Source organism: Tuber melanosporum, assembly GCF_000151645.1.
Source record: "Tuber melanosporum whole genome shotgun sequence assembly, scaffold_190, strain Mel28".
NCBI classification, from domain to species: domain Eukaryota; kingdom Fungi; phylum Ascomycota; class Pezizomycetes; order Pezizales; family Tuberaceae; genus Tuber; species Tuber melanosporum.
Window position 1 is genome coordinate 125,757 of NW_003298853.1, and position 11,552 is coordinate 137,308.

General features: G+C 47.8%; 2 protein-coding genes across 2 annotated transcripts; one reads left to right on the forward strand and one right to left on the reverse strand.

Moving 5' to 3' along the window:
• Positions 1–1,984: 1,984 nt before the first annotated feature.
• On the forward strand, positions 1,985–5,148 carry GSTUM_00003786001 (uncharacterized protein; the record flags this gene model as incomplete). Its single annotated transcript, XM_002837541.1, has 5 exons — positions 1,985–3,110; positions 3,170–3,258; positions 3,364–3,714; positions 3,787–4,616; positions 4,737–5,148. 5 exons carry the CDS (start codon positions 1,985–1,987, stop codon positions 5,146–5,148), a joined length of 2,808 nt encoding a protein of 935 aa, XP_002837587.1.
• Positions 5,149–8,401: 3,253 nt separating this feature from the next.
• On the reverse strand, positions 8,402–8,529 carry GSTUM_00003789001 (uncharacterized protein; the record flags this gene model as incomplete). Its single annotated transcript, XM_002837542.1, has 2 exons — positions 8,402–8,425; positions 8,455–8,529. The coding sequence occupies 2 exons, from the start codon at positions 8,527–8,529 to the stop codon at positions 8,402–8,404; spliced, it is 99 nt and encodes a 32-aa protein (XP_002837588.1).
• Positions 8,530–11,552: the final 3,023 nt, after the last annotated feature.

Sequence of the window (11,552 nt, forward strand, 5' to 3'; positions counted from 1 at the left end):
AGCACGCTGACAACTTCCTCATGCCCGCCCTCCGCCGCCAACATCAGGGGTGTATCCCCATTCGTGTTCCGCGATATCCCGCTATCCTCATGGGACGTGTAGGTTATGAGGTATTGGACGATGGGCAAGTGGCCGGATTGTGCCGCCAGGTGCAAAGAGGAGTTTGCCAAGGCGTCGGGATTCGGGAGGTATTTTGGATGGTTTTTCAGAAGTCGGGTCAATTGTAGGAGGTCATTGTGAAGGATCGAACGGCGGAGGCGGATGGAAACATCTAGCCTGGGAGGGGGGAGGAAAGAAGTCAGCTTAGTTAGTGCGCCCGAGTGGAAAGGGAATTATGTTCTGGTAGTACATTATTTATTTGTTTGTTTAATTATTTATTTATTGACTATTCCAAGCTTTATCTTTTGCGATTGGTGGTTGGAATAACGGTGCGAACGGGGGTGGGGGGAAGGTAAGATGATCCGAGGTGAAGGTAGTCTGAGCTTGAGGATTGCAATACTGATGGAGGTTGAATCGCCGTAGGATGCGACAAAATTTGGTAGCGGAGAGGTGAGAACAGGGTATCATATCTTGGAAGCAGCCAAGCGTTGAGCAGCATGGAAACAGGGGTGGGCAGAGGAGACACCAACCCTTTGACAGCTATGCTGGTTTCACGTGGGGAACGTCATGCCAACATTTCAATCTGGGGGAGCTTCGGGGAAACCATATCTATCTACACACAATAACCTGCGATATTTCTTGCAGAATTTCGCCTGACTAATACCAGCCGCGGCAAATGCCTCGCACTTCTCAACGAGGCCGGCGCAACCCGTTTCCAACTCCAATCAATGGTGATAGCAACCTCGAGTGACATCTTGTGACCCCCTCTCCACAAACCAATCATCCACCCCGGACCTAATCCGTGCCCACTATTCGCTCTGCCAAACCAACGCAACCAAAAAGTCCAAATCATCACTCCCACTGTACCCGTAACGAGACCAGCGAGCCGACACCAACCCCATTCGCCACGAACACGCCATGTAGATCCCAGCCGAAACATCATGTTAGCGCACCCTGTATCTTCCCCAGGTTTGGGAGGGTGTACCTGCATAAATTGGTGTTTCGCAAAGGAACGAGCTCTTTCGGGAAGATATAATAAAGGTGCAAAGAGAAAGAAGGGGGTAACGTGGCGAGCTGGGTGGGGGCATCCTGCGGAAACGGGGGCTTGTTTGGGGGCAGGTGTAGATGTGTGTTCATGGTGGGTTGGTTGGACGGAGGGGAGAGAGGATGGAATTGGAGGAAGTGCATTACAGGGGGTAAGACGGGAGATGTTTGTGATGTTTAGTTCGGAGGAGGAATTGAGTAGGAGGATGAAGGAGAACATGGAAGAAGGGAGGGGATGGACAGTTGAGTCTGAGCCAACTTGAGTCGAACAACACACGGCGAGGGAATATGGAAGAGAGTAGTATAGTATATGGATCAGGTTACCTACACGGAAGGTAAAGTCTATCTACTTGCCCTGGATTTCCCTTATCAAGATTAACCAAGGTAATAAGATAGAGCGAGAGAGGGAGAGAATTGAGCCCGGGCAGGTGAGAAAGAGGGAATTAAAGAGAGATAGTTTATATCTCCCTCAATTGCTACGATGAATCCGAATCCGAATTCGAACCCACTTCCGAACGGCAGGTCCATTCCGAACCCGGCAGGCTACCAGGTATCCGAAAGCGAGTACAGCGAGCGCGACCATCACCCCCTCCCCGCCCCCCCACCACGGCATTTCCGAGAATGGGATCGAAGAGTGCACATAGCGTCGAGCCACTACTCCGTGACCTCCGGCTTCACAAAGGTCTCCCTGGAAAATTCCTGCTGGGAAGACGTGACGCCGGAGGACCTGAAGGACCTTGAGAAGCGAAAGGCGGCGTCAGTCGCGGCGGCATCGGCGAACGGAAATACGAGGCGGTGGTCGCTCAATTCCATATCTAGAATGTTCAGCAGGACTCCCAGGATGGAGTCCACGGTTAGCGTTAATATAGCTAGGGGCCTTACACCGGGAACGCTGGCGGAGTGCGTGGATAGCTCCGGGGTGGCATTGTACGAGGCTGTTTTCTCCATCGGCGGCATGACGTGCGCTTCTTGCTCGAATCGCATCACCGAGGCCGTCGAGAGCCTGAAGTGGGTGCAAAGCGTGCGGGTGGATTTGCTGAGTAATAGCGCGACGGTGTTGTTCGATGGGATGGGGTGCGGGGGGCCAGAAGTTGGCGCTGAGGCGATACTACAACAGGTGGAAGATACTGGATTTGACTGCACACTCGAAGAGCTCGACGTAGCAGGGTCTAGGAAACGAAAATCCGAGCGGGGGACCGTCGGCGCCGAGCGAATAGTTTCATTGAAAGTGGACGGAATGTCGTGCACCGGCTGCGCGGACAAAGTCGTTGAGGTCATTGGGTTCTCGTTCCCTGATAATGTGCTAGAGATAGAGTCACCACCCATCACTCTCACATCGCCTGTCATACACGTTCGGTATAAACCACAACCCCCGGAATTCACTGTGCGACACATCGCATCCGTAATATCCTCAATCTCTCCGGACTTTGTAGTATCGGTGTACCGCCCGCCCACCATCGAAGACCGCTCGCGCCAGCTCCAGCAGATGGAGCAATGGCGACTGCTCCTGCGCTTACTCTTCTGTTTGGCAATCGCGATACCAACGTTCCTGATCGGGATCGTCTGGATGACATTCGTGCCTGAAAGCGACCCAGTACGGCAATCCCTCAGTCAACCAATGTGGACGGGCCGTTCTACGAAAATGGAATGGGCCCTCTTCTTCCTAGCTACCCCTGTCATGTTCTTCATCGCCGATGTATTTCACAAACGAGCAATTAGGGATATCAGAGCACTCTGGAGAAAGGGGAGCCCTACACCGGTATTGCGTAGGTTCTACAGGTTCGGGAGTATGAACTTGTTGATCTCCCTCGGGGTTTCAATATCATATTTTGCCAGCTTGGTGTTATTGGTGATTAATGCTGCAAGTAAGCCTGCTGTGCAGGCGAGGCACGGACTCCAAAAGAGGAGGACGAGCACCTATACATATTTCGATTCTACGGTGTTTTTAACGATGTTTTTGTTGATAGGTACGTTCTTTAGCCAACCCTATTGCTCCCAGAGTAACAGCTGATGACGGTGACTACAGGCCGCTTCCTAGAAGCATACAGTAAGCGCAAGACCGCCGAAGCCGTCAACATCCTTGGAAAACTTCGCCCCGCAGAAGCCCTTCTAGTGGTCCACACCAGCCAAACAACTAGAGGCGTCGACTTCTCAACTTTCAAGGCCGGAAAGACCCTCGAGCCCGTTGACCAGAACGATCCTAGTAATCACACATACGAGGACAATCGCCTCTGGAGAATCAAAGCGGTACCAACAGACCAGCTTGAAGTCGGCGATATTGTAAGCGTGGTCCGCGGCTCCTCGCCACCCGCTGATGGCACAATCATTTCTGGAGTCTCGCAATTCGACGAGAGACCTCTGACCGGTGAGGCCAGACTTGTGCCAAAGATTGAAGGAGATGTGCTCCTTTCTGGGGCCGTAAACCAAGGCCAGGCAGTCAACATGCGAGTGGAGAGCATTGGCAGCGACACGATGCTGTCGCGGATCGTCAATGTGCTTCGCGAGGGACAAACTCGGCGTGCACCGATTGAGCGACTGGCAGACTTGATTACTGGCTACTTCGTCCCGGTAGTGACGCTTTTGGCTTTCCTCACTTGGATAATCTGGCTATCGCTCGGCGTTACCGGCAGGTTGCCGGAAGAGTACCTGGACATCCGATACGGTGGATGGTCCGCTTGGTCCCTCAGCTTTGCCATTGCGGTCTTCGTGATCGCATGCCCGTGCGGTATCGGTCTTGCGGCGCCAACCGCGCTATATGTAGGTTCAGGGCTGGCAGCCAAGTTCGGTATCTTAGCAAAAGGTGGCGGAGAAGCGTTCCAGGAGGCCGCATGGCTGGACTGCATTGTATTCAGTAAAACCGGCACACTCACGCAAGGCAATGACCCAAAAGTGACGGACGAATTAATGCTCGTTGGCGCTGGCGAAGACCGAAGAATGGCTTATGCGGTCGCCCAGCAACTCGAAGAGAGCTCTTCACACCCACTGTCAAGGGCTATCATTGCGCACTGCGAGAGGAAGGACAAGGTCCCCATCACGATGTGGGACATCGAGGACATTCCGGGCCGAGGCCTCTGCGGGGTTTTCAAGATCGCGAACAATAAGACGGACGTATTCGAGGCGGTCCTCGGGAGTGAGCGCTTTATGGAAGAGAATGGAGTTCTGGACATGGCGTATCACGATCAGGTACTATCTTCTTGGAAGTCCTGTGGGAAGAGTGTTATACTTCTCGCCATTAGAAAACAGGCGGTCAGTGGTAAGGTCTATGATAGCCGCTTTAGACTTGTTGCGCTGTATGCTGCAGCCGACATCATTCGTTCCGAGGCACCTGAGGTAGTTAGAAAGTTGCAGGAGTCTGGGATAGGTGTGTGGATGATTTCTGGGGATAATACTACCACGGCGATATCTGTTGCTTCGATGGTTGGGATTCCGCGGGAACATGTTATTTCAGGCGTTCATCCGGCAGAAAAGGTACTGTCGCTTTTCCACCCCTCGCTAGTCCTTACTAACCCAGACATCTAGGCAGAGAAAATAACCTGGCTGCAAGCCACCGCTCCCCGCCGTACCCGCCCACCTTTCTTCCCCTCCCTTCCCAGAGTCCCCTTCCTCCGTTACCTGCCTTGCCTTCCGTCAATCCCGTTTTTTCAGTCATCCTCCCCAACTCGCTCCTCTCCCACAGCCGCTAAATCTCGAGCCACTATTGCACTAGTCGGCGACGGCATAAACGATGCTCCAGCACTCTCAATCTCATCCGTTGGTATATCGATGAATAGTGCGACAGACGTGAACATTACGTCCGCCAAGTTCATCCTCGTATCTTCGAATTTGAATAGTCTGATCACGCTCACGCAGCTGGCTAGCTTTGTCTTTCGCAGGGTTAAGGTGAATTTTATGTGGGCTTGTGTGTACAATGTTCTAGCTGTGCCGGTGGCTGCGGGGGCGCTGTATGCTGGTGCGGGCATAAGGGTGGGGCCGGTGTGGGCCGCGGGTATTATGGCCTTTAGGTGAGTTGTTTTCTGTTCGATTGGTAGCGCGGTGGCTGTTGATGGCTGACTTTGGTATCCTAGTTCTTTGAGTGTGGTATGCAGTTCGTTGTTGATGAAGACAGAGTGGTGGGGTGTCGGATTTCGAAGGGGGTAAGTGCTGTAGATATTACGTGTTTCCAGTGGGGAGGGGAAGGAGGGGGTATTAGCTGGGGTAATGGCGATTCATTACATGACTTATGACTTATGACTATGATTATGATGGCGGATTTTGTAAGCGTATAGTACAAGGAGGAGCTGGGCTGAGGGTGTATAGAGTTGAAATCATTATTTGCGATTGGCTTAGGTGTTTCTGTGTGGGTTCTAAATGTTTAACGGTTTAGCTAAATATTTTCTCGATAAACAAAATGAGTACGGCCAAACACTACTCTGTTGTGCTGCTTGGAGTGGGCACGAGGGGGCAATAGAGTGCTACTCGAGACATGGAATGAGAGTAAGCCAGCCCAGAGTGAAAGGAAACGATACGAGAAGGAAAGGAAGAACACGGAGGATTTCAGTGGGAGCGTTTCCCCAAATATATGCAGACATCGTTGGGGGCCTCTTGATGGGGGGGGGAAGCGGGGTGAAGAACTCCTTGGTGGGCCAACGAACTATGTATGCATAGAAGTGTCTAGGAAAACAAAAGAACGGATGAAAGACGATGCAAAAGAAGGAGCCGGGGGGACCTAAAACCATGAAATTGGGCGTGAATATCAGATGTATTTATTTAGGGAGTCCAGTGGGGCTACAGAAGCCCCCGACGGATAACTGAGGTTTTCATAAAGTGGATGGATTAGCGCGTGAATTAGGGGCGAGTGACGTTCTATGATTCAGACAGACGACAAGGACCATGTCAAATGCCAGGTACATTACCCGCTAGCGTAGCTTTATGCAAAAAAAGAGTCTACGAGTGGTAAAAGCGAAGGGGAGGCGGTTAGCTCTTGGTGCCTTCGGCGCACTCTTTTCTTTCACGGGAAAGTCCGCTCCTGATTGAGTTTTGGTCGAATAAAATAAAATTTAATAATATATCATACGGTATTATGCGGTATTGTACAAAATCGCATAAATTCGATCTCACACCCCAGTCCGACTGGACGATTGTGCGCAATGACTTTCGCTTGCCCTCGGCCGTTAGAAATACTCGGGGGATACTACAATTACCAAGTCTAAATAACATCCTGTATATCTGCTTTAACATCTATACAGTAATGAGCCCTATGATATACTCGAGTAACTTTCCTCTAGCTATTTCTCCCAGTCGTCGTGGGCGGTGAAAGTCTTGTTCTACCACCGGACATCCTGAGACTATTCTACCCTCTACGAATGATAAGACCGAATTCCCAATCCTTTGATAGATGCCACTTAGCTAGAGGAGCGGCGGCTCCAGCAGTGCCGACATGCTGGTGAGCAGTCAAGCCATTTCCTGGTGGTATGACCTCAGACCTGGCCCGGACCTTAGAAATGCGTAGGCTCTTGTGGTGAAGTTTGATAATTAGCTGTAAAAAACTGTGTTAGTGGGTAAGGTAAAAAAAACCAGGAATTTTCTTGTACCGTATTTTCAAGACCTCGCTATCCCATGGACGGATGAGACGTGCAGATTCTCCGCCTTCCTACTAGTAGTTAGGCTAATGCTGATAAAAGAAACATCTAGTACGAGTAGTAAGCCATTCTTATAACCTTGCCTATCCGATAACAGGTATTTGTAGTTTTAATTATAATAAACCAACGGTAACGTAGATTATCACTTTGCGGGCCACATCACTTTGCGGGCCACTTTTCTAGACCCTCCGACTTCTAACCCATGTAACCCGACAAAAAAAAACTCAATTAGACTCTACCAAGTTGGAATCTGATAAACTATCTACATCTGAAGCCTCTGGACTGGTTCTTATATTGTGGCCGGATTTGCGGCAAATGCCACAGAGCCTCGCACCAGTCTTGCGCCTCTTTGATGACCCCTCCCCCCCAACTTCATCGCGTTCTTCCTGGTCAACTACACCTTTTTCCACCAAAAGCTGGCTGGCTTTCTCACCGGTAAGGGGTCCCGAATCCTGCAGTCAGGTCCTTTTAGCCCTCCGGCGCTTTGAGAGGGCCTCATTGGCATTATGAAGTGCCGTGACCTCACCGGTTAGAAGTGTTAGCTGGTGGTCAATAGCCACTGTAGCCTTCGCCAATTGATTGACAGAGGCTAAAATTGGCATTGGGGAACTTGCTTGGTGTCTGACCACCTGATCCTTGATCAGAGTTGACTGCGAAATGGCCTCGGAAGTGGTCTGGAGTGTCTGAGAGACCCAAGGTTGAGGCAAGCCGTCAGAGGTCCCAGGGGGTGTTGGGGTCCGTAACTTTATATCTAGCTTCGAAATCACCGCTTCCGGGTCAAAAGGGACTAGGCCAGCCCCTCGGAAGCCACCCTTGATATTTTGTTTGGTAAAAGTGGCTTTGAAGGCAGCCCGGAACGCGGGGAAGAAGTCGTCCTTGGTAATGTGCGTAATGTTGGCCCGTGCAAGGAACGAGATCTGGGCGCCGTAGGCCTTCTTCAATGGGCTGAAAACACCGACGTTGAGCGGCTGGGTCAAGTGTGAGGAATGTGCCGGCAGACAGAATGGTACAATGTCATTTTCTTTGCAGTATTCGTTGAATTCGGCGTTGATGTGGCTCCCATAGCCGTTCAGCACAAGCATCCGGTATTGACCCTTTGATGGGCTCTCGTATGCTGATCAAAGTGCTGAAGCCATTCGAGACCCGTATTGTGGTCAGTCCAGCCGTTGGGAGTCGTTTTGACAACTCAGTAAGGGGGGATCTTGCCGTCGACATACCAGGCAGTGAGGTGAAATCAGCCTGCAACGCAGAGGAAAGGTGACACCACGTGGCCATCTGCTGCAATGCTGCAAATTGCCGTCGCCCATTCTCGATTGCCTAGCTAGATGGCCTTTGGTTTGCCAACCCAATCAGAGCGTGTAACTACCATCCTGGGCCGAATCGTGCCCATCATAAAGCCTGTCTCGTCAAAGTTGTAGAAGTCGCAGTCTTGGATGCCGTACTTTGCATGCATATTAGCAGCCAGATGGAACCATGTATTTAATGTGCTAGGATCTTCTTGCAAGGCTCTCTGGTAGTCGTAGGTGCGAGAAAAACATGTACATAGCTCTAGTCGTCACTTGATAAAGCGGTCAGTCCAGCACTTCCCGACATATCGTACGCCACGCTTAGCCATCAGTAGATTGGCCATATCTTCCATATCAGCCCTCCCGGGTGAAAACCCTCTCAAATCCAGCTGAGATATATATTGAACAATCGCTTCCTCTTCGCTACTGGTTAAGGTCGGTGAGCCGCTGGCTTTGTTGGCCTTAGGAGTTCTTCCAGTCATTCTGTACTGTAGCGTTGTGCGTGGGACATCGAACTGCTTTGCGAGCTTTCGAATACTCAATTGTGGTGTTGTTCGCTTCGCCTCGATCGCGAGGGGGATTCAGGCCTCAGGGGTATGGACTTGCATTATTAGTACGCGAGCAAATGTATCTTGAAGTTGGAGTAGTGATGGCGGCGAAAAGTGGCCTGCGAAGTGATAATATACGTTAAAAGTCTTTAATGCTACAACCTGAGTACGAATATATCTACAATACCACAACACCCAAAACTAGTTTAGTTCAGCTATCAGCTTATGTTTGTTTTCCCTCACACTTGACCAGCTATAACTCCAGACCATGAAAATACAGGGAAACTGTAATGTGTTTGCAAGGTGCTAATCACGTTATCGGTAAATGGTACAATAGTTGGCTGGTGGCCTGCTCTACCAGAGAGTAGGCTAGAGCTGAGAAATAAAGGAGGCTTTGAGGGTGTACTGGGAAACAAAGAGGTAACCGTTCAACCAAGTATATTGAAATACTGTCTGTCGAAGTCGGCCCTTTCTATCGTGGAAACAGGCGGTTTTTAAATACACAAATCTGTTCATGTCTAGCATGAATGAAACTAATCAAAGGTATCAAGTGATACACTTCAGTAAAACAAATCAAGTATCAAAATGATACTTAAAACAAAACATAATACATAACTAAATATTCAACGATACTTAAAACAAACCAAGTATCAAAGCGATACTTAAAATAAAACATAAAACAAAACTAAGTATCAAATGATACTTAAAACAAACCAAGTATTAAAGCGATACTTAAAACAAAATATAAAATAAAACCAATAACTGAGTACCCGTACCAGTTACAGAAACTAACCAGTAATTGTAGGTGCATAGAAAGTCGATTATTATAAAGCCAGTAGATGACCTATAAGAAAAGGAAAAGAAAAAACAACCAAGAACTAGATCAATTGTGAGGCCTTTTACAGGCTCGAGCATTATAGACTTCCTGACTACAGGTAGAACAGTGGTATAGAGCACAATTGGAAACAAGAGGGAGACCACTGGTGACATGTTGAATGTGAGTATAATTTCTAACATCCCTGGGCTGGGACCATTTATTTTTTGTTTTTGGTCGACTACCGTACTCCAGTGAGTTAGGGAAGTGTTAGGCAGAGACAATTTAATAGACTTCAAGGTTGTCTAGGCCAATTGAGATTCGTTTCTGTAGACGGAGATAGTCTAGGAAGGCTTGGACTTTACTCGTTTTGTTTATAACTACTAGGAGCGAAGTAAAATAGGTAAAGTAGGATAAAATCGTAAAAAAAATATTATATTATTAAGGTCTCTTCTCCGTTGCTTGATGATGTCTAAAGCTTGGGAGGCACTTCGATATTTATATTCTGCGTCTGAGTATTTGCGGACTACATCTATTTATCATACAACTATGTACTTCTTCAATCGTAATTTGCAACGTCAAGTTTTCTTCCAAGGTGCGAACCCCTGTGGACCCTGAAAACCATCACACCCTCTTCGGTAATTATGATATTTCTTCTTAGAAAACGTACTGTCCCCAATAGTAATATCCCAATTAGCAGGGTCTTTAAACTTATGGCCTAGTTCTTAAGTTGAACTGAGTTGGCTCCAATTGTCTTTGCCATTGATAAAATGATCAGTTTTATCCACGGCTAAATCTGCAAAGGTGGTCGTTATTACAACCATCGTAGGTCGTCTAACTCTGATCCTTTGTAACTCCATATTCAACTGATAGATTTTCTCTAGAAGACTTCCTATTAACTCGCAGGAAGCTATTTCACCAGATTGGTAATTAATCCCTCAGTTTGCAACTCTTGGTTGCTCTCTGGGTAGTAGGTTTCAGTAACCATTGTAGTATTGAGAATCACACCATGGTTACGACATGTTCCGAAACCCAGTTGCAACACTCCGTGAAGTTCGTTGGCTTCTTTGGTAGTGTCTTTATGGAGTTCTAGACTCTTCTGGTGGAGATAAATGTATTGGTCTCTAGTAGAGATCCTTTACCATTTGATACCATCTCTTTGTACGAAATCGTCCTGTTACCTATGGCTCATGCCCAAAATGTCATGTCTTTGAAGCCAAGTAAGTCTCTGAGTAGTTGACGGAATCACTCCGTTCTACTTCTCAGACCTAGCCGAAGGTCCCCTCTCATATATCCTGTGAACGAGATCCGGTCGGTCGGACGGCGATGACGTATATGGTGTTATTCTAACACCTTCAATTCTGTAGTAATATAGTCACAGGACACAACTGAGATTAATATATATGATTACGTGCGGGCCCTGTAAGGGAGCCGGAGGGTATTGTTGGAGACCATGGATTCCGATTCCGAGTGGGATTACTCTACTTAGCGTGGTTCCTAGGTATTGAGTTCTGGTATTCCTAACAGGAAGAGTATTATCAGAAATGAGATTAGAGATATCTATTAGGAGGGAGTTGGTACCATATGTTACCTACCAGGTTGTAGTAGATAGAAGAGGTAGACAAAAATCAAGTAGTAGTTGGCAAAGTAGTGAGATGCATGTAATTACATACTCACAGAGTATTTCATTTTACTGAAAGTGGTGACATCTACATAATTTTGTATCAAGATTGACAACATAGATATGACTATTGGGTTACTAGACTTGGCCAATGGTTGGAGAAGCAAGTTGAATATTGTTATCTCGTACCCATATATTCTGTAGTTCCAAATATAATAGGTAAATTTTGATAATGTGGGGTTTATATTTATTAGCTTTCTAAAGTCTCAAAAAGTGAGGTACCATTTATCTCTGTCAAATGCTATTTAATAGCTCAATAATTGATAGTTGCCGACTAATTTTTAAAGTTTTGTTAGCAGATTCAACTATGTTTTATGTGTCATGACTAAATCGTCTAGGTCTTTCAGGAAAAAATGCCGAAGTGCAAAGAACTGGACTAATCTTCTAAAGATATTCCTCTGAGTCTGCAGCAGGTTTTTTTGTTCTCAACTTTCTTATTTCTGTTTTATAGTTTGCCAGTAA